General features: G+C 31.6%; 2 protein-coding genes across 3 annotated transcripts; one reads left to right on the top strand and one right to left on the bottom strand.

Annotated features, from left to right (window-relative positions):
- The first annotated feature begins 604 nt into the window (after nt 1-604).
- Nucleotides 605-6894, top strand: LOC136208519 (uncharacterized). Of its 2 annotated transcripts, XM_065999446.1 has the most exons (5): nt 605-1040; nt 2182-3144; nt 4747-4788; nt 5333-5380; nt 5458-6894. In XM_065999446.1, the coding sequence occupies exons 1-5, from the start codon at nt 822-824 to the stop codon at nt 5881-5883; spliced, it is 1698 nt and encodes a 565-aa protein (XP_065855518.1). In that variant the 5' UTR covers nt 605-821; the 3' UTR covers nt 5884-6894. The 2 variants fall into 2 exon arrangements, with proteins under 2 accessions (XP_065855518.1, XP_065855520.1); XM_065999448.1 differs by lacking the exon at nt 4747-4788 and having other exon boundaries at nt 606-1040.
- Nucleotides 6895-17660: 10766 nt separating this feature from the next.
- Nucleotides 17661-23114, bottom strand: LOC136209610 (sulfite exporter TauE/SafE family protein 4). Its single transcript, XM_066001130.1, has 12 exons — nt 22754-23114; nt 22493-22652; nt 22071-22271; nt 21765-21826; nt 21630-21678; nt 21471-21526; nt 20678-20764; nt 20531-20581; nt 19452-19691; nt 19263-19356; nt 19023-19163; nt 17661-17922 (listed from the first exon to the last, which is right to left on the bottom strand). The coding sequence occupies exons 1-12, from the start codon at nt 22907-22909 to the stop codon at nt 17840-17842; spliced, it is 1380 nt and encodes a 459-aa protein (XP_065857202.1). The 5' UTR covers nt 22910-23114; the 3' UTR covers nt 17661-17839.

Below are 23114 nucleotides of genomic sequence, written 5' to 3'. Positions count from 1 at the left end.
TTCTCTCATTTAGTGATTTTCAACATGAAAATCGCCAAATAGATTTTCTTATCTCCTACACTCGACAAAAAAGTGAAATAAGGGCCAAAACCATAACAAAATCAATATTCAGGGGCTCAATGTGGAAAAATAATTGATCAGGGGCTTGATCTTTAAAACAGGTAAAGTTCAGGGGCTTAAATATGCTTTTTGCCTATTTTTTAACTTTTGTATTATATTTTTTACATTTATAATTTATTTATTAACTTAAAACCCGCTCGTATTAAACATTTACATTTTAAGAACACGTTTCAGCACAATTTTATTAAACACTAATCTAATTAAAAATAAACAGATAATAACAATAATAAAAATTTATTATTTTACAAATTTGTAGAAACAATTTAAAATTTATTATTTTATTTTTATAAAAGTATGAGAAGCAATTAAATTAAAGAAAAAAAAGGCGCTGATTGATTATAATTTTTCAGATCAATAATTGATGACACCTTACTTCATCTGAAACTTCTTAAAAGTAAATTCAGACAACCCGAATCCGAAACCCGAACCCATGACCCGATTAAAAAACGGGCATAGGAAAGAAAGAAGAAAAAGCGAAAGCGAAAAAAAGGAGCTTAAAGCCCAAAAACCCACCGCGAAGAATTTTCTCATCTTTCCCGGTACAAATTTCAGTCCCAAAAGACTAACAAGATCCAATATCACAGTTCTTTTTCGTTTCTGTTAACCCTAATTTATTCTACTATCTGAATCCCCCGTCTCAAAATTGGCCGGAGAGGTGGAGACTGGGGGAAAATTAGTCGAGAAGAAGTGTTGAGCGTGCAATGGGGGATAAACATCAAGTGGTGGAAGAAGAGGATCGAAGCAGCGATAGTGGAGGAGAGTATACATCGGAGGACGAAGGGACCGAGGATTATCGCCGTGGAGGTTACCATGCGGTGCGAATCGGCGACGCTTTTAAGAACGGCCGTTATGTCGTCCAGAGTAAGCTTGGTTGGGGACATTTTTCCACCGTCTGGCTCGCTTGGGACACTCATAAGACTGTAAGCTTGTTTCTCTTAAGCTCACTACTGTTTTCTGTGTATATCTATCGATATCTCCCCGATTTTTGTTATTTCTGCAATTTGGTACTTTATTCTGAGTTAGTGGCTACGATTTTTTTTTTTGTTTTTTGTTTTTTGACAATTAGAAGCACAGGATTGAGATGATTTGATTATGTAATATTAGTGTAGTGTAGTGCAGTTCAAAATTCATTTTTATTATAGTAATTTTGTTAGTGTTATATGGTTGTTAGAAGCATATTAGATTGCATTGCAAATGAGTAAAGTAGATGCTCCTGTGTTCTGCCGATTAATTTTAGCCTAGACAGTGCTGATTGACAGTTGCTATTTTGCAGTAGAGACATGGTGGTGTTTTTCGTTTTAGTTCATGACTTGAGTTAGATAAGTTAGAAGCATATTAGATTGCATTGCAAATGACTAAAGTAGATGCTCCTGTGTTCTGTTGATTAATTTTAGCCTAGACAGTGCTGATTGACAGTTGCTATTTTGCAGTAGAGACATGGTGATGTTTTTCGTTTTAGTAGTTAGATAAGTTAGAAGCATATTAGATTGCATTGCAAATGACTAAAATAGATGCTCCTGTGTTCTGTTGATTAATTTTAACCTAGACAGTGTTGATTGACAGTTGCTATTTTGCAGTAGAAACATGGTGGTGTTTTTCGTTTTAGTTCATGACTTGAGTTCTACAATCATGTTTTCTTGACATTTTTGGTATTAGTTAGATTGTTTCATGGTTCATTCCTTCTTATTTTCATCAACCTGTGTAAAAAAAACCTTTACTTATAGTGTTTACCTTGGAAACTTGCTGCTGTTTGAGAGCTGTGGAATCTCCCTCAGGTTTCTACACATTTCTTTCTAGTGCGATTGTTGACCTTCAGGTTTTTAAATCTCTTAGAAGCACCTGAAGGAAGTGATGAAATATTGAAAATATATCTTTATCTCTGGATTATGAGCTTTCTCCAGCAATTGTATACGATTGAGTGCTTCACGTATCATATATAGTTCATTTAATTTTTTTTTTTTAAATACAGATGGTCCTTTTGCGTGGTCAGTCAGGCAATATCAAATAAGATGAGCTTTTCTAATATGAAATATGATTTTTATTTTCTTGATAAAAATGCAGCGTTATGTAGCTCTGAAGGTGCAAAAAAGTGCTCAACACTATACTGAAGCTGCCATGGATGAGATAACTATCTTGCAACAAATTGCAGAAGGAGACCTTGATGATAAAAAATGTGTGGTAAAGCTTTTGGATCATTTTAAACATTCAGGTCCAAATGGTCAGCATGTTTGTATGGTTTTTGAGTACTTAGGGGATAATCTCTTGACACTCATAAAGTATAGTGATTACCGTGGAATGCCCATTCATAAGGTCAAAGAAATCTGTTTCCACATTTTAGTGGGCTTGGATTATTTGCACAGACAACTTTCTATTATACACACTGATCTGAAGCCGGAGAATATATTGCTCTTATCAATGATAGACGCATCAAAAGATGCAAGAAAATCTGGCAGTCCTCTTGTCCTTCCAACTACTAAGGAAAAAACTGTTGTGGAATCTGCTATTGCAAAACTGAATGGAGATTTGACAAAGAATCAGAAGAAAAAGATAAGAAAAAAGGCTAAAAGAGCAGCTCAGGGGTGTGCAGAAAAGGAAGTTACTGCCGATGCTGATACAGATCATGAAACATCAGCTGCAGAGGAGTCATCTACTAATTCTAAAACAAATGTTGGTTCTGCTGAAGATCAGCCTACAAATTCTGACATAACTAGTGCACCATCTAATGTTGATGGAACAAAATGCGAAAATCAGGGTAGTAAGAGGGGAAGCCGCTCCACAAGGCAGAAATTATTGGCTTCAGCTGACTTGAAGTGCAAATTGGTGGACTTTGGAAATGCATGTTGGACATACAAACAGTTCACAAATGATATTCAGACAAGACAGTACCGGTGTCCAGAAGTCATCCTCGGATCCAAGTATTCTACATCAGCTGATCTTTGGTCCTTTGCTTGCATTTGTTTTGAGCTTGCAACTGGCGATGTGCTCTTTGATCCCCACAGTGGAGACAACTTTGACAGGGATGAGGTAAGATACTGTGTAGAACTGTTATGGCTTACTATTATTGCTTCATTTCTTGCTTTTAAATGCATGGTATAATTGGTTCTCATCTCTCCACACAAATACATGTATCCCATTTTAAGCCCGTCAACATATGATCTTAGATATATGACCAAGTGGGGACTATATTTCATATGTTATTTTCTGAAACATAAATACTTCAGAAAGAGTAAATGAGCAGTGCGTACAATAGTTGATTGCTTGCTCTCTACAAATTGTGTTTTTAGGGCCATACAAATGCATAATTCTTTGGGCTTGGTATTCTTGAGTTCATTTATGTTCTCATTCTACTTGTGAACCTTTAAATAGAATTGCTGAAAGCATTTCCTTTTAACTAAACGGTAATACCACATGGATTTGATGCTTGCTAAATGTTAATTTTTAATAAAAATACTTCATCACATCAACTTGTGATTGATCTTTTGACAAATAAAAGAAGGCAAATAAATCGAAATGGTGTCTTACTCAAGAGAAGGTAAAATAATTTGCAACATGTTGCTAACTGCAAAATAAAAAAATCAACTAATGCTGATCATATTTGTACATTTGAACTGAATTTAGCAATTTATCTCACCTGGACATCATTTTATGTTTATTCCATATTGTCCTAGTAGTTGAGGAAAATGTTCGCTGATTAAGGATGATTTTTGCACTTTTCATGCACATGTATGAATATACTACCGGTTCTTGCATAGATGTCCATCTTCTGAAGAAATGAATTGATTCTTGAACTTGTGAATGTATTTGAGATTTCTTCTCTCTTCGTCATTTTCTTCATGCTACCTCCTGTCATGCGTATGAGCAAAAACATATTGTAACATAATTCAAGTGATTTGTTGATTTCCTCCCATGAATGGAGGAAAGGTTGGTCTGCGTTCTTCTATTTTTGACATGTGCTAGCATCAATTATCTGCAGTTGATTGCATATTTGGGAGAACTTTTTCAGGTATAGGACCTTTCACTTGAAGGGAGATTTATTCTTGTGTTGTTGATCATATACGTAAAAGAGTATAATGTACTGGAAATTGCAGTACAAGTAGACATGTAGGTGCTTTAGTGTTTTTGTCCCTTCTTGATTCTGTAACTAGATCTCTCTCATTTTGATTAAATTAAAACACACACATTATTATTGTTGACTTGTTTCTCATGAGTTCCTCATTGCTGGCTCTGAGAAAGTTACTGCTTAGAGGATAGTTTTTCTTTGCACATGTGACCGTTGCTTACAAACCTTGTTCTTGATTCTATACCACATTTGGACATGGGGAATGGGAGGATGGGAACTTCACAATTTAATATGTAGAATTCACAAAGGCAGTTAACTTTTCTGGAGTAGGTTTGAGATTAGATCCCCTACTGAGATTGCATTCTTTATGTGCTCCATGATTTGATTTTAATTATAGACAAACTAATGAAGTGTGATTTTTATGTCCTTCATTGGTAAATTTCATGAAAAAAAAGGAAGGATAATGCCAATTTCATGTTCCATTTGATTGATTGGAGGAAAGAGAGCTTTTTGGGCATTAGTTTTTCTTGCATCGGGATTAATTAGTTCCTTTGTTGGCATTGAAGGACATGTCAGAAGGGTGGAGTCATGATGAAGCTACTAAAAAGGTGGTGAAATATTATGGGGATTTTTTCATTTGGTTTTTAGATTGTATGGAGGAATATATAATGTCAGGAACACCTTAAAGAGAGATCATTAAAGGTCATGAACACGGGAAGAGTATTTTAGAGTATCTAGGGGAAGATGATATGGATAGACTTGTTTGATGTGGCCGGGCATCAAATTTCACTTCGAATTACGGGATGGTACTCTGGAGTTTATTCATGAAGGTTGATCTTATTGCTATTAAATCTGTCTCTATCCTTCGGGTTTTTTTTCTCCTTATAGCTATATGCAATTGGAGAAGAGTAAATATTTGATTATTCTTTTTGTATTCCATTTTAGGTTTTCTTTGTTGTGCTTCATGGTTGGAATTTTCTTTTGGTGCCATAAACATGAGAGAGCTTGTGAGCCCTGAATTCTATGGAGGGGAGAGATGTTTTGAGAAGATTTTTTCCACCTGAAAAAAAGTTACTTTTTTTTTAGTTCTTCTCGAACATACGAACATATTGGATTATTTGAAGATTCTATTCTCTATTCTCTTTGTTTCAGGACCACCTAGCATTAATGATGGAGCTTCTTGGAATGATGCCTCGCAAGGTGAGATACAGTTCATTTCCAATGTCTGATAACTTCTCGCCACCTACATCTAACTTCAAATATTGGTAATTTCTCAGATTGCTTTGGGTGGCCGCTATTCACGGGATTTCTTTAACAGATATGGTGACTTGAGGCACATAAGGAGATTGCGATTCTGGCCCTTGAATAAGGTTCTCATGGAGAAGTATGAATTCAGTGAGAAGGATGCAAATGACATGACGGATTTCTTGGTACCTATACTTGATTTTGTTCCAGAGAAGCGGCCAACTGCAGCTCAGTGTCTTCTTCATCCATGGATCAGTTCGGGTCCTCTTACTTTACAGCCATCTTGCCAAAATGAAATCCTGGGAAGTCTAAACTCTGAAAAAAAGGAGAAGGATGAGAGGGAAGCAATGGAAAAAGGAATGGGGAATATTGCAATCAATGCAGATTCGAAAACCGTCAAAGATTCCCCATCTAGTAGTAAATTATCCAAGGCAGTCTCTACTAGCTCCTCTAAGTAGGATCCCGGCATATGTGACTAGCAATTTGTCCCTTCATATATTCCCTATGCAGTCTTCTGCAACAAAAGCTGGCAGTCTTGCAAGGCATGAGTACTTAGGGCTATGGCTTGATTTCCATATTTCTTTTTGACTCGGTGTGGAATGCAACAGATGTCATATTGCTCGAAAATGCCAGCACGGGTTTGGGTCGAGCATTAGCTTAAATGCAAAATGGATGCCATGAGATGATTCTTATTTTAAGCACAATTGTTGGATGATACAGATTCATCTGTGGACAATTGGTCGAAAATGCAACCTTTGTTACGGGCTATGTTTGTGAAGATTGATCATATTTATGTGGTTCATAACAACATCTTCGAACTCTAACTATAGAGAATTAGAGACGTTACTTAAAATACACATTTTTTTCTTTGAGCAAAGCTGGTGTTCTGTTCCTTTGATATTTGGTATCAAGAGTTGCCTGTAATTTGTATGTGTCTAAAGATCTTTTATGTAATCATGTGATGTTTTTTGCTCTTATCCCAGATGCTCTGGAGGCTGATAGATGAGCATTGTCCCTGTTTGATAAGAATCTGAGGATAAGAAGTTTGTCCGATGCGGCCGTTTTCACAAGGTTTGGTAGATTCGAGATGTCTCGTTTCGTTTGTGTTGTTAATGTCAATGTCTGTACTCTAGCAATCTTTTAGAGTTTTTATACATGTCCATTGTGGTATCTCTTGCTTGGAAGCATAAAGCATGCTATTGAATCCAGGCTGATTTTCTTTGATCAACTGTAATAACGGTTTGATTCCGCTTCTGCTTCGAGGCTGTGTTTGTTTTGGATGAAGGAAATGAAGTTGCAGTTGGTGTTAGTATAGACTACAGATATGAATACCTCCTACTCTGTAATTAGTCATGTTTGTTGAGAAATTTTAAATTGCTCTCTTTCAGTATCTGAAACAAACATAGCCTTAAAATTGAATCATATTTGTCGTCACTTGAGATTTTAACAAATATCATGCTTTGTGACAATTTTTATAGGTGTATTATGGTAGCTTTTTATGTGCTTCACTAATTGTTATTTAATGATGCGTGGAATTAATTGGAATTAGTCCTTTAATTTCTTGTAAATGGAACTTTGCACTATGTTTGGTAAGAAGGAAAATTGGAAGGATGGAAGAAGAAATTTTCCATTGTTTGGTTGGAAGCAAAAGATGAGAAAAAGGAAAACTTTTCTCATAGATTTACAAATGTTTTGCTTATTATACCAAAAGAAAAAAACCCTTAATATTATAGTTCTTAATATAACTAAGGGGTAAATTACACCCATGGCCATTGAACTTTATCCATTTTAACATTGTGGCCACTGAATTTCAATTCTTAACGGTATGATCACCGAACTTTACACGTTTTAACACCAATGGTTACTCAGCGACTCAAAACCACCGTTGATGGTCTGAAAATAAAAAATTCAAAGAGTTAATGATATTCTAAGGAATTTAATTTTTGAAAATTTCCGTTTTGAGGTCATTTAAATGTTGTTTAGTTAGGAGAGAAAGTGAATTTTTAGAGAGAGGAAGCTTTAAAAAAAAGGGATTTTAGAAAATAACCTTTATCTAACCGATTTGAATCGAGTCATCCCACAGAACGAATTTTTCAATTTTAGTAGGCTAATAAAGGTTGCCATCCGCCGCTCAGCGCACTTCTGATTAGAAAGTTTTGAGTTACCTGATCCAGAGATACGAGAAAAAGCAACGGATACAGTAACGATCGTAGCAATCTCCTTTGGTACCTACTGGTACGTCAGGATCCAATTGGTCGTCCCTTCATTTCCCCGCATCAGGCTTTCGGTTCCGTGCTTCGGAGAATGAGCTAGCGCTTCCCTTTTGTTTGCCTTTTTGCTCTGTAGCAAAGAAAGTAACTTCATAGAAGTCAAAATATGAACAAAAAAATATGCCCCAATGTTTCCAAATTAGTCCAACTTCGTACCTTTCCGGCATTTCGTGGTAAATGTTTTTCTAAACAACTTTAATTCTTGAATATTTTCATTTTGAGGTTGTTAACAAGAATTAGTTAAAGTTGAGTTACTACCGATATTAAAAAGTGTAAACTTCAGAAGTTATACTTTTACAAATCGAAGTTCAGTGGCCACAGTGTTAAAATAGGTAAAGTTCAGTGGCGATGAGTGTAATTTACCCTATAAAGCGATACGTGTAAATGAATTGTTTATGCAGTGTCCATTATCAAAATTAGTGTTCAATAATCAATCCTAATCCATGTTTATGTAGTGTCCATTATCAAATTAGTGTTCAATAGTCAATCCTAAGTGTTATTGTCAATCCGGTTTCAAAAAAAAAAAAGTGTTATTGCCAATCCAAATGTAATTCAAAGTCTTTATTAATAATCAAATTTAATCCTAATGTTTTCGTAAAGTGCAGATTTAATCTTAATGTATGAAATTGTTCACATTGAATCATAATGTTTTCAAGAAAGATTAATTTTAACCTCTTATTACTAAAAATTTGAAAAAGACCGATTTGATTATTACATCAGATCTTTTAAATACTAATTATATTTAAGATATTTAATTTTTCACTAACATGTTTATAAAAAAGCCTACTAAAATGCTAACATGTAAATATGTTATATACAAGTTAATAACTAATAAAAAATGTACGAAATTGTTTCGGTTTATCAACAAACTTTTTTGAAATGTCTGATGTAACAGTAAATAATAATCAAATCATATTTTTCAAATTTTTGATAACTTAGACGAAAATTGTCTTTACATCATTTTATATATTAACGCTAAATTTGCATTTCTTTAGTATCAAATTTTATCCTCACCTACTAAACTTCTAATTTCTTCTTGGCGTAGGTATCTTATTTGTAAGTCGGGTAAATTACACCAATGAGTATTGAACTTTGTTTGTTTTTTTTGACAGTATGACCATTAAATTGAAAAGGCATAATATCCATTTGGATTTCCAAACTAAAGTTTCAAAATCAATTAGGACCTTAAACTATCAAAATCATCAATTAGGTCCATGAATTAAGTAAAAATCATCAATTGAGTCATAAAAATCACCCGGTTGAATAATTTCAGATTCTATTCCACAAATCCATTTTGAGCCAACACATAAATGGTTACAGTCCATATCAAATAGTCACATTTTTTTTATTTTAGAATAGAATAAAGACTCAATTGATGATTTTTTCATAGTTCAGAGATTTAATTAATGATTTTGATAGTTTAAAATTCTAATTGACTTTGAAGCTTTAATTTAGAGGTCAAAATTAGTGTTATGCCGATTGAAAATGTAACAAAAAAAAAAAAAATCTTACTGGGCTATAAACAAGGGTGAAAGTAACATATTCTTTATGAGCAACAATTTGCAAATCACATCCACAAATTGGGATATTGTCTACTTGATCCAAATTTAATACTTTTAGCATTACGATTTTAAAATGTGTCAGTATGCGTTGGATTTACACCTTACTTACTAATAAATTTTAGTTACTTTCTCTCCATTTTCAATATTGGATTTAGTTTATTTCAATCTTTATTGTCATCCCTTTAGAACCGCTTTTTACTCAGACTTTCTATCCCGGTACCATCCACTTTAGACTGGATCGTTATATAACTGGTTTTATCACTATTGATAAACCATCAACAAATACATCACAATCTTTATCTAATGCAAAGAGAGAAACTGAGTTAATTTCAGAAATTGTTAAGAGTTTTAATTTTTTTAATGCACGTAAGTAACCGGTTAGTTCATAAATAAATTTTATAATTTCTTGTGATTCCAAAATAGGTTTAGAATGAAATATTTTACGCTCTGTAAAATATTTAGGTGCCGTTTGGTAAAATGTAATGACCTTCGTAATGGAATGACCATTACATTGAAGGCTCATTACCATGTTTGGTTGCATGTTACAATTTCATTGTAATGGAATGAGAAAACCTTAGTTAAATTTTATTGAAGAAATCTTGTAATCCCCATTACATAGAAAAATGACTTGAATTCTCATTACATTGTCATCTCACCTCTCATTCCTGTCAAAAACGCAAAAAGTAGAAAAACATCAAAACTGAAAACGAGAAAAATGAAAGAAAAAACGAAAAACCAAAAAAATGTGAAAAATGAAAAGTCGGAAAAGGGAGAAACTAGAAAAACGGTGAAAAATGTTGCAAAATGGAAATTAAAAAAAAAGTTGAAAAATGTTGAAAATGGAAATTTAAAGAAACGAGAAAAATGTAAAAAATTATGAAAAAACGAAAAACTATATACTAATTTATTGATTTCAGTTAATCTAATTTTGTATTTGATTTCGATTCGATTTTTCACATTTTTCATGCTTTTCACGTTTTTCATGTTTTTGGTTGATTTTAATTATGTAAATAAAATTGTATGATTGCATTTAATTAGGAAAAATATAAGTATTGCAATGGTTATTACATTTCATCATAATTGTCAATCAAACATGGTAATGGAATTACTATTCCATTCCATTACATTACAACTTTGATTACATTACGACCTTGATTACATTGCATTGCATTACGGCATACCAAACGGACCTTTAGTTTTTTTTTTTTAATTTAAGTGAAATAACTATTTGTAAATAATAATAAAAAAAAGGATTAATGATGTCTGAAGTTATTTTAGTTTAGTGACTTTAGATCTTTCTACCAAAAAAAGAAAGTGACTTTAGATCTTTAACTGTACTACTAATCATCTTTTAATTTTAAAAATTAAGTGAATTGAACTGCTAACGAAATGATTTATTAAAAACTTTAAAAATAGTAATAATTAAAATAATAATAATAGTTTTAATAATAATATTAAATAATTATAATTATGAATTACTGAATCGAACTGAAAATTACCGAATGCTACTGAAATTATTAATATTGAAATTAAGTGATAAAGAACAAAGTCTTAGAGTGAATGCATTATAGACCTCTGAACTTATAACGTGACTTGTTAGTGCAGTGAATTTATTTAAATTGATCTATTGATCACCTGAATTTGTTTAAAGTAATTTATTAGCTCATAAATTTACTTATATTGATTTATCAATCCACTAAACTTGCTTAAAGTGATATATATTTCACTTTGTAAGCAAATTCAAAGACTAACGAGACACTGTGAGCTAGACACTGTAAGCTCAGGAGTAATCGATCTTTGGATCAAGTTAGACCTGAAAATTATCATGTTCAAGTCGTGTTCGCGTCGTATCATTTTCGGGTTCGTGTTAAACCCAAACCCAAACCTAAAATTTTTCGTGTCACAATCGTGCTAACCTATTTGGATTAGTGTTGATTTCGTGTCATGTTTTCAGGTTATATGTAATTTTGTTATGTATATATATTAATGGTAACTTTTAAAAATATAAGAAGATACGATATTATTTTTAAATAGTTTATATTAATATCAAAAAGTTGTTAATACCATGTTAAATGATCATGTAATGTGATAACAATTTAGAAGGTTCAATTATATTCGTAAGTAATAATTATAATTTTATTATCTTTATTAATAAAATGATATATAAAAACACAAGAGAATATAACAATAATTATAAATAACATATTACCTATTAGACTAAATTCAAATACTAAAATTACATATCGATTTCATATCATATAGCCGAATTGTGTGCTTAAAACTCTAGATCAAGTTAGAGGGCTTCCATGCATATATTACGCCTAGCATTTATTACGTTGACTAATTTGTATATTATTATCTCAAATGGAAATAATGACCCTATTAGTGTAAATTTTTGGCTTAATATACACTCCTTAAACTTAGTACGTTTTGGTACTGTTTGGGAATTAGCTGTTAACTGTTAGCTGTTAGCTGATTACATTAGCTGTTAGCTGATTACATTAGCTGATTTGACTAGCTGATTTGACTAACTGTTTGTGTAGACCTGTTTGGTAAAAATTAGCTGATTGATAATAGCGGTTTGTACAAAAAGACGAATAAGTGCATTAATTTTGGCGCAGGAGAAGAGGGAGTCTATCTATTAGGGTTAAAGAAGTCTATTAATTTTAATATTGCAAAACGCTAATTGAAAAAGCTCCTTTTAAGAGCTTTTTTTTAAATTAGCGTTTTCATCCCAAAACTCTCTCCCAAACCTCTCTCCACCAAACACTCCAATTAGCGATTTCAGTGGTCAAACCTCTAAAGTTGGTCAAAACCGCTCTTTTTATCCCAAAACGCTCTTTACCAAACAGAGCCTTTGTCTATTAACATTTCGAACTTTTAAAATAAGCTATCACGCATCTATAGTTGGTTTTAAAAATCTATCACATACCTATAGTTGGTTCATTCGGATCTCATGCACACAAAATCATTAATCTGTCATCTTTGATAGTTGAGATGGTATGCGTGCTATAAGAAAAAAGAAAAGCGTGTGAGTTCGTTCCGTATATCGCTTCATTTGTCAAAAATGACAGATCAACGATTTTGTGTGCACGAGATCCGAATGAAACAATTACAGATGCGCGATAGGTTTTCAAAGCCAACTATAAGATTCTGATAGGTTATTTTAAAAGTTGAAGATGACAATAGATAAAAGGGTAAATAATTTATTAGTCCCATAGTTTTTACCTAACACACTGTTTAGTCCCCTTATTTTGAAAAACACATTTTAAGGTCCATATGTTTTACCAATATTAATCCTATGGTCCTTTTATCTTTTTTTTTTTTATATATTTTTAACTGAACATATCTTAGCTTTTAGGACAACCACAATATAATACAAGTTGACCATGTTACTCTGTTATTTTATATATGTCTATTTATATTAAAATATAACGGTTACAAGTCTAAAAAAACTAGACAAAATCACCAAAGGGTTAATATTGGCAAAAGCTAGGGATATTGTAATGTATTTTTTAAAATAGGAAAACTAAACAGTGTATTAAGTAAAAACTAGGGGACTAATAAATTATTTACCCTAGATAAAATATGTTAAATTTGAGGATGTAAACCTAAATTTTGAGTTGTTCATTTATAGCATTTAAAGCTTTTATTTATTACAGAAATATGGAGCTTCCGTTTTGACAAAGGAAAAACATTTAGATAAACATCACCCCCTCCTCCATATCACAAATATTTAATTTATTTTTCCGAAAAAGAATAATGGTCCAACCATATGCTTTAAATGCATGCTCTATCATCAAATAAATATAAATAAATAAATAAATACAAAGGAATATGTCAGCACCCAGGAATTTTCATATGCACTTTAATGAACAAGTGAATTTGCTCCTTCACCGTTAGATATAGGTTTATTAAATCTAAGTCTCAGGATGCTTTGAATCTCCACCTTAGAATTCTAATAAGCCTAAATCTAACAGTGAATGAGCAAATTCTACATACTCATTAAGGTGCATATGATCAAGACTGTTCCTGCACCTTTACAAATCAAATCATTACAATTTTCCAAATTCAATATCTACTGAATCCAAATTAGACATGAATTAAATTCACCAATATCAACAACTCAATTTTATATTATTAGGCAAAAAGTATCCGATCTTTCTTTATTTTTAATGCATTCGGTGATTTTTTTTCTGAATAAATTAAGCCCATAACTTTTTATATTTCATCGCATAAAACACTTTATCTTTAAACATAAAATTCGGTTAATAGAGTGTTATTCATTTCATATGTGTTCGAAATTTTTATTTTTAACGGTCCAAAACGGTTTTTAATATGTTTAATGTAGGTATCGAGTAATTGTAAAATTTTTATTTCGAGCTATAAAAAATATAATTTCAAACACATATAATATAAATAACGTCTTTTTAACTGAATTAGATATTCTCAACTAAAATTATAATATATATATATATATATATATATATATATATATATATATATATATTCTCAACTAACTAATTTGACAAGCAATGACTTAATAATGTTACAAAAGATAAATAATAATGGGTTTAATATGTGCAAATAAAAGATCAATAGCTTAATGCACTAAAAAGTGAAAGATCAAAGGTCTCGGGATGTTTTTCTTTTTTACTTTATATTATATGTCAATTGTTTTGTGTTGGTATAAAATGTTTAGGACGAAGGGTAAGTCCAGTGCACGGACGTAGAAGAGAAAACTTCAAAGTCACAAAAAGATTTACGGGAGAACTTACATATCGTTATATTTATAAAGATTTCAACTTATTTACTTTATCATATAATTCAGTTTTAATATTTATTTTTAATCATTATTATATTCAATCTAAAACATGATTTTTATGCATTTTATTTGATTAATATTATTTCAGTTTACCATCCTTTGATTTTAATAGTTATAATAAACGATTCCTATAATTATATGTGATTTATTTATTAATGAAGAATACGGATAGTTATAAAAATTATTGTTATCTAAAATTGTAATTGATTATCTTCTTTGAACCAAACAGTTAAAAAGGATTTAAAGTATATCATTTATTTATAGAACCAAAATAAACAGATATGAAAATTCAGGATCATTCCGTTCCTTTTTTATTATTTTCTTTTCTAGATTCATTTTCGTTACCTAAACGCGAATATCAAACACCACCAAAGGTTTTTTTGTAATGAATTAATTTCAAATATATACATCAATTCAATTTCAATTATTTTCATGGATCATTTTATGCCAAATAAAATAAAAATTAATTAATAAATCCGATATGAGGTAGAAAGCATCACACACCATTCTATATTATCTACAAAAAGAAATTATTCAGCAGTTTTAAAATAAAAAATTGGTCCTTTCAATTTAGTGAAAATTCCAAAATTTAATGATGACAATGTGTTGTTTTATTGATGTATGACAAAACAGAAAGAGGAAGTAATTAATGGAATTGGAATTTCTCTTGAAAAATAAATAAATTGGAATTGGGAATTCAATCCCATTTTCCTCACCATGTGCCCTCTGCAAGTAAAGATCAATAAAATGCAGCTTGGACTGAAAAAGGCAAAAGCATCATTAGTTCCGTGACCTTTATTTTTTTTGATTCATTAAACCTTTATCTTTTATTTGGACACATTAAACTTCTGATTATTTATTTTTATCTCATTAAACCTTTGATAATTAAAAAATTAATTTTAAATATAAAATTCAGTTAATAGACGGTTGTTCATTGCATCTGCGTTAAAATTTATATTTTTTCACTGTTTAAAAGCAGTTTTGGATGTGTAATATTACTATAAGAAAACTGTAAAAACCTTAATTCCAAACTGTAATTTTTTTTTAATAATTTCAAATATAGATAAAGTTAATAACGTATTTTTAAAGAATTAAATATTCATAACTTACTAATTTGGTCATAAATGGTTTAACGAGACAAAAAATAAATGACCAGAGGCATAATGTATCCAAATAAAAGTTCAAGGGATTAATGAACAAAAAAAATTAAAGATAAGGGTCCCAATGATATTTTTAGCCACTGAAAAATGCCAAAATCATCATAAAATCAGGTAAATTACACCCATGGTCACTGAAGTTTACCCATTTTAACATTGTGACCGCTGAATTTCACCTTTTAACACCGGTGGTCACTCAACTTTAACTAACTCTTCAAAATGACCGTTAACGATGTCAAAATAAAAATATTCAAGAATTAAATTTGTTCAGAACGACATTTACCATGAAACCATATTTTTTTATTTTCCAAAATCATATTTTATGGAACTTTCTTTCTCTAAAAATTCACCCCCACTCCTAACCAAACAGCACCTAAATAACTTCAAAATAAAAAAATTCAAGAATTAAAGTTTATTAGAATATCATTAACTCTTCGCATTTTTTATTTGAGGCCGTCAACGGCCATTTGAAGGCGTTGAGTGACTACCAGTGTTAAAAAGTGTAAAGTTTAGTAGCCATACTGTTAAAAATTGAAGTTCAATAGCCACAATGTTAAAATAGGTAAAGGTCAATGGCCATAGGCGTAATTTACCCTTATAAAATCATAAACTATAATTTTGGTTCAAACAAAAAGTCCTAGTTTTGAAAATAAATTTTGTTATAGGTGAAGAGAAAAGTAATGTTAATTTAAAAATAAATTTCTTAAGATTGAAAATTATTTTTCTTTATTTTTTTGGATTAATATTTTTTAAAAATCCAATAAAGGTGTACTTCCAAAAAAAAAAAAAAAAAATCTCTGTTTTTTATGAAGCTAATAAGAATCTGAAAAGTATACTGAAAATGACTAATAAATAATTAATAAAGGTTGTTTATAGATTTGATAAGCATATGGTAGTTATCTTAAAGTGAATAATAAACTATTTTTATTAAATAAATCATAAGCTGTCAATGACATGATCTCACAATATGTGAATATATAATAGTTTCCTCCTAGGATCCCATCTTATATCATAGATCTTCTATTAAAAAAAATAGGTAAGTCTTCTTATCTTTCATTTCTTTTAAGTTCATTAAGTAATTAATTTTGTTGGAAAGATTATAAAAATAAACCTTGTGTTTTGGTCGATCTATAAAGACAGTTTTGTGGTTTAAAAATTCGTAAAAATGAGTTTTGTGTTTTGTGCAGTTTACAAACTCAGTTATTCTGTCAAAAATTATTATCGTGACTGTATTTGGAGCAATTAAAGAGACTAATTTTGCAAATTACTTGATCTGACTTTGCAAATTAACTAAACCACAATTATTCTTTGATTGAAAAATTGACTTACATATTCTTTAACTATAAATTTTACGATGCACAAACCTCATGATTGCAAACTTTTAAACCACGTGAACTATCTTTGCAAATCGGCTAAATAACAAGATTTATTTTTATACTTTTTTTCTAATTTTTTATTTGAACATATTAAGACTCTCGTTATTTAATTTTAATCACGTTAAAACATTTTTGGACAAATTAGTTAGTTGTGAACATTTAAAACAACTAAAAAAGCGTTATTCAGTTGTTATTCATTTCATATGTACACTTTGAAACAAGGTTTTTACAATTTTTCTATAACTAGATTACAATATCAAAAACTGATTTCAAACTATAAAAATATTAATCTCCAATTAAAACTAACCGATATATAACTGGTACAAAATAAGCAGCAAACCATTTATATTTTATATATTTTAGTTGTTAGAGATAAAATTGCTGCTATTGTCAACATTAGTTACCCCTCGTGTTTGTACCTTAAGGTAAAAAAAAGGCTTAATGCTTCCCCAGCCCCCTTAACTTGTCCAAATTGGTTACTTTACCCCCTCAACTCATCGAATGTCTTATTTACCCCCTTAACTCCATAAAAGTGGTATTTTTCACCCCTTACAATTCGTTATCGAAGCCTAAATTGCTAACTTTTTTTAAACGTTAAACCTATATTTATGATATTTTGTAAGTGGAACCTAAATTGATACTTCCCCAAAAATCATAGGCTTATTTTGGTACATTAACTTGTTTATATTAATGTTCTTGTTATTTGTATTTTTTATTCGTTCTTTCTCTTTTCAACTTTTTTGACTACTATAAATGGATAAGAAATACCATTTTTATGGAGTTAAGAGGACAAATAGGATCATAAGTGGTGAAAAATACCACTTTTATGGAGTTAAGGAGGTAAATAGGATATTCGATGAGTTGAGAAGGGGTAAAATGATAAATTTGGACAAGTTAAGGGGGTGAGACATACCATTTTTATGGAGTTAAGGGGGTAAATAGGATATTCGATGAGTTGGAGGGGTAAAATGACCAATTTGGACAAGTTAAAGGGGCTGGAGAAGCATTAAGCCTAAAAAAAAAAGAAATTAAATTGGTGCAAATGTAGTAAATCAATCTAGAATAATTAATAAATTAATGGAGTCAACCAGGAGCTGACTTTCAGCAACATTTTTTAAAACAGATTTTGCAAAATTTAGAGAATTTATAATGGAATTCTAGCATTTGGTGATGTTGGTCAACTATGTATTGACCAAATCTTGCAAAATAAGAATCACTATTTCTCTATTGACTACTACAGAACCCTAAGAATCCCATAAACTCATTATTTCTTATCATTCTTATACTCTTCTCAGTGCCCACCACCCCTGCAAAAAAATAAACATAAATCAATCAGTTAACTATCCGTTTTTTAAATGAAAAAACCATAATCTAATCTATCCCGATAAGAATGCCCACGGACAGAGATGAGTAAAGATATCCCCACCCGTTAACTCTTAATGGGGATCTCTAACGGATACCCGATCATTCCCTGTGATAATTGAATTTATAAATTTTAGGGTTTACATATAGATGCCCTGTGATTTCGCCGATTTGCAGATAGATGCCTGCGGATTTTTTTTTTTTGCAAACGCAACTCTGTGGTTTGTAAAATTTTGCATTTGGGTTCACTTTGTCAGAATTTGGCCGATAACGACCTCGAAATGAAAATTTTCAAGAGTTAAATGACATTTTAAGCAACTTTAATTCTTCAACTTTTTAGGTTTGAGATCATTTAGGTGTTTTTTTTTTTTGTAAAATCAAAAGTTAATGTTTAGAGGGAGAAAACTCCAAAAAAGATGATTTTGAAAAATTAAAAATACGGTTCCATAGTAAATATCATACTAAACAACTTTAATTCTTGGAAAATTTTCATTTTGAGGTCGTTATCGGCTAAATTTGGCAAAGTGAAAAAAAAAATGCAAAATTTTGCAACCACAGGGTTGCATTTGTAAAGAAAAATACTAGAGGTATCCATCTGCAAATCCGAATAACCACAGGTCATCTAGTTATAATTAACCCTAATGCTTATTATGTTTATAATGGAAGCCTTATAAACTAAATGGATTATACTTATATGTTTATAAAACCAAACGGGCTTATAACATAAATAGTAATTCGGCATGGGGATAAGGTTTTCTGGAACATCTGTAAAAAGGAGAATGGGAAACCTGCAAGGATGGGGATCAAGACAAATTTGTCCCATCTAATTCACGGGGACGAGGACGGGGAACGCCCGCCCTGTTTACATCCCTAGTTGCTGGACTGGGGGCAGCTAGGGATTTGGTCAGAGCCAAAACTCTTCACTCACTATATTAAAATGTATTTTTAGACCGACTCCAAGCCATAGTGTCGGTCCATCCCGGACATTGAAGTTATTATATTAGTAAAGATATATGAAAAGTAGAGAGGAATATAAAAAAGTTACCCATAGTGATAGCACTAGCAAAAATAACACCAGAGAGGATGAAGACGATAAGAGAAGCTCTTCTGAGTACAGCAACTAACTTCCTCACAAAAAACTGACCCCAAAAACCAGCCAGCACAGATATTGATGTAAGGTAGATAGCTGTAACACATTATATTTCTATTAATCACATGGCTTCATATATAAACAACTGACATTAATATACATAGAAAAGATGTAGAAAGAGAGAGAGAGACATACCATATGGAATTGGGAATCTTTTAAGGAGGTAAAATTCCACTACAGACAAAGATGATGAGAACATCATCACAAATGTTGCTGTTGCACTTGCAACCTAATAGTACCAAATCACATGTTATATATCAGTTATAACATATCACATGTTTAGCTTTCAACATGTGTATTTGGTAATTGGAAAGATGATCAAACCTGAGGGATGACACCAATCTCTAAAAGAAGAGGACCTAAAATGAAACCACCACCAGAACCAAGAAGACCACCAACTGTTCCTCCTAAGATTCCACAAAGTGCACAAAACACAAGATTTATTGGACTCCATTCAATACAAGCTTCACATACTGTTTCTGTGTTGCCTGTGCTCATCCTCTTCTTGTGTTCTTTGTATAGTTTTACTGCTTCATACCCAAACACCACTGCTCCTATAGGTAACTGCAATAATAACAAGGGTAAAATAGGTATTCCACTGTTAATTTACCCTGACATAAATAAAAAAATCAATGATGTGGACAACGCTGTAAATGAGCAGAGCCACTCATAAGCAGCTTAGCGTTCAGCATGTTCAGCTCGATTTATAAAGTTGAGCTTGCGCTCGGCGAAACTCAGCTCATGAACAAGCTCAATTATATTGTTCATGGACATGTTAGCAAGCAAGCTTGGTTCGATTATTTTTAATAATAGTATTAGGGAAAATGTAAAACAACGTATTTTGTGTAAACTTTAGTTTTGTAGGTTTTAAAACTAAAAATATATAGTTATGTGTTAAAAAATGTCAAATAAACATAATAAATGAATTGTTCGCGAGCGAAGTTCATGAACAAAATTAACGAGCTGCTCACAAAAAAAGCTCGTGAGAAGCTCGCGAACAAGATATTAAGCTCGAGCTCAAACTCATCCATTTTCTAACAAATCGAGCATGAATACACCAAAGCTCGGCTCAGCCACATCCTTGGATGTAGTCAAATTTGTCCAGCTCACTATTTTGTTAAAGTTTTGATTGATTTGGACTGTAGTTATATTAATACTATTTTGTTAATGTTTTGATTGATTTTTATTGATTTGGACTTTAATTATATTAATATAAAGTTGAGGGATTTTAATTTCAAGAAATAAACTTTTGGGGACTAAAATATCAGTAGTGGTATAGTTTAGGGGGCTAATCCATAGTTGTTATTTGTTCCACAGATGGCAACAAAAAGCATATATAAGAAAAGATTCTAGGGCCCAATTAGAATATAAGAAGGAATTTGTTTGATAGTGTATTATATTACCTGTATAAGGAAAAGTGCCCAATACCATATGCTGCAAACTGCCACATCATTCTGAAAAAATAAATAAAAATAAATACATAGATTTATGCAATCCAATCATTCTAGAGAGAGAAAAAGATAGGGGATGTTTTGTGGATGTGAAGTTACCTTGATAACCTGGAGGAGGAGAAAGGCAACCCAAACAAGTAAGAGGACCAAAAGCCTTTTCCACCTAAGATTGAAACATAATATTTCCTAGAAGAATAAAAGAATTTGGATTCTATTAGCCTAACATGGCCAAATATATATATTAAACATAATTTATATATAAATAGTAAATTTAATATGATGATCCGTTTGATTCAATTATCATCATTTTTGTTATATTTATATATCAGACAAATTACTTTATCCTTACTTTTTTATTATGATTTATCCTTACTTTTATTATGACTGACAACAAAATGATTACTCTAATAATTAGATAATTCTTCATTTTAAAATGGATGAAAATGATATTATAATCAACTTAAATCGTTGAAGTTTTTGGTTTCGAAATCATTTAGGTGTGTTGTTTGGTTAGGAGAGAGAAAATGGTTGTTTAGAGAGAAAATAATAGAAAGGGTGGTTTTAAGGGCAATGTGGTTTTAAACAACTTTAGTTCTTGAACTACTCTATTTAGATGTTGTCATCGGTCATTTGACTTTTTCAACAGTAAAAGAGACTATTATGTTATTATGTTAGTAAAATACAAAGTCTAGGGGTTTTAATGTCAAGTTTTGAAATTCAGTGGAGCATAACGAAAGCAAGTGCGAAGTTGAGGATCATATGTGTAATTTATCCATATATACACGATCGTATCATAATCTGCTTAGACTACGTAAAACACAATTATGACATGATAATCCATTTTGACGCTCAAAGAAAATTGATAGAGATAGACAAAGACATATTCACTTACCATTCTTGATTTATGTTCTCTAGGGATCAATGGTTCATATGGTGTATCAATCAAAACTGCATATCCAGAAAAAATGGATAAATAAACCGAATACGCAAATTCCAATATTTAAACAACCCAAATCAAAAAAAGAAAACATCTTTTCAAAGTAATTCTTACGTTCTCCACGAGAATTCACTGTATTTCTACGCTGTTCATCCATCGCTTTCTGCAATTTCAACATTAAAGCTCAGTCACAACCAAAAAAACATTCAAACTTTCAATACACTTAAAACAAAAACTCCGAAACTTTACATTCATAGTTGTCTCATCCTTCCACATCTCATACCCCTTGAAAGCAGACCTTGAAGATGTACCTATTACAAATTGAAAACACATCAGAAACCCAGCAGATAGACTAAACTTCAAAATCGGACATAAAAAACGTCTCCCTAAATGACCTCAAAATGAAAACCCCTAAGAATTAGAGTTGTTTAGAGCACCTCAAAATGAAAACCCCTAAGAATTAGAGTTGTTTAGAGCTACATTTACTACGGAATCACAGTTTTTATGTCCGATTTTGAAGTTTAGGGGATAAAGAAAAGGGGGAGAAAGAGTTACCTATAAAGAGAATGATAATAAGAACAGTAATAAGCCAATAAGGGAAGACAACACTCAAAGAAACACCAATGGTGATACCAAGCATAAGCATAGGCTGAAAAAGAAGAGCTAAATCATAGTCAATTATAGGCACTTCTTTAGTTGGATGCCGCACTCTTATATTGTAATAAACTGAAGATGTTGATGCCCCCATTATCATACCTGTAATTCAAACAAAACTTCAACGTTTTAGACCCCAAAAAAAGCAAGAAAAGGCAAAAAGAAGCAAAAAGGAAATCTACTTTTTTTCTCTCTCACAAGCAAAAACACAAACACAGAGTGTTCAATCATAAATTCATAATCCAACTTTCTTAGATCCCTTTTTCACATCTCAATCATATCTACATTATTGAAAGAGGTACACACAATTAAGGAATTTATACATTTTGAAAGAGCAGCAGCAGACTTAGTATCAAATCCCAGAATCAAAGTAAGCATAGGAACGAAGATTCCTCCGCCACCAACGCCGCCGACAGTTCCACATGCCGAACCTAAAAATCCGATTACCGTAGCCAACACTAAATTCCAACTGAACTCCAATTCCTACAACAACAACAACACAACAAAAAAAACCCCAATTCAAAAAACCATAGAAATCCAAACTTTGACACACATTAATTAATGATAAGAATAGAAACCCATACAGGCCAAACGGTATCTGTGCTTGACGAAACATTCGGAGACGACATAAAATTGGAACTCGGCGAGGATTTGAAATACGGGCCGGTGAGGAAAATCGCGGAAAGAACAGCCACCGTGAAAGACGATAGCAAATAGAAAACAAATCCTCTTGTTGCCATCGCCGGCGGCTGTGTTCTTATTATATATACAAATAAATAAATAAATAAAATACTGTAAATTCAGAGGAATTGACGAGAAGAAAGATGGGAGAAAAGAGTATGGAATTAAGTGTGATACTAAAAATTCCGAAATTCAAGGAAGGAGAAAGTGATTAAGGATTATAAATATAGGAGAGAAAGATGGGAAGGAAGAAGGAAGAAGAAA

Source organism: Euphorbia lathyris, chromosome 10 (assembly GCF_963576675.1).
Source record: "Euphorbia lathyris chromosome 10, ddEupLath1.1, whole genome shotgun sequence".
Taxonomy (NCBI): domain Eukaryota; kingdom Viridiplantae; phylum Streptophyta; class Magnoliopsida; order Malpighiales; family Euphorbiaceae; genus Euphorbia; species Euphorbia lathyris.
Note: the sequence above shows the minus strand (reverse complement) of the source record. Positions and strands in the feature narration are given on the sequence as shown.

Coding starts and splice junctions, on each gene's coding strand:
- LOC136209610 (XM_066001130.1), bottom strand. CDS start 22,909: ATGGCAACAAGAGGATTTGTTTTCTATTTGCTATCGTCTTTCACGGTG. Junction 20,765..21,470: donor GAGAACATAAATCAAGAATG/GTAAGTGAATAT, acceptor TTATTCTTCTAG/GAAATATTATGTTTCAATCT. Junction 17,923..19,022: donor TGCTAGTGCTATCACTATGG/GTAACTTTTTTA, acceptor ATTTTTTTGCAG/GGGTGGTGGGCACTGAGAAG.
- LOC136208519 (XM_065999446.1), top strand. CDS start 822: ATGGGGGATAAACATCAAGTGGTGGAAGAAGAGGATCGAAGCAGCGAT. Junction 1,041..2,181: donor CTTGGGACACTCATAAGACT/GTAAGCTTGTTT, acceptor ATAAAAATGCAG/CGTTATGTAGCTCTGAAGGT. Junction 4,789..5,332: donor ATGATGAAGCTACTAAAAAG/GTGGTGAAATAT, acceptor TCTTTGTTTCAG/GACCACCTAGCATTAATGAT.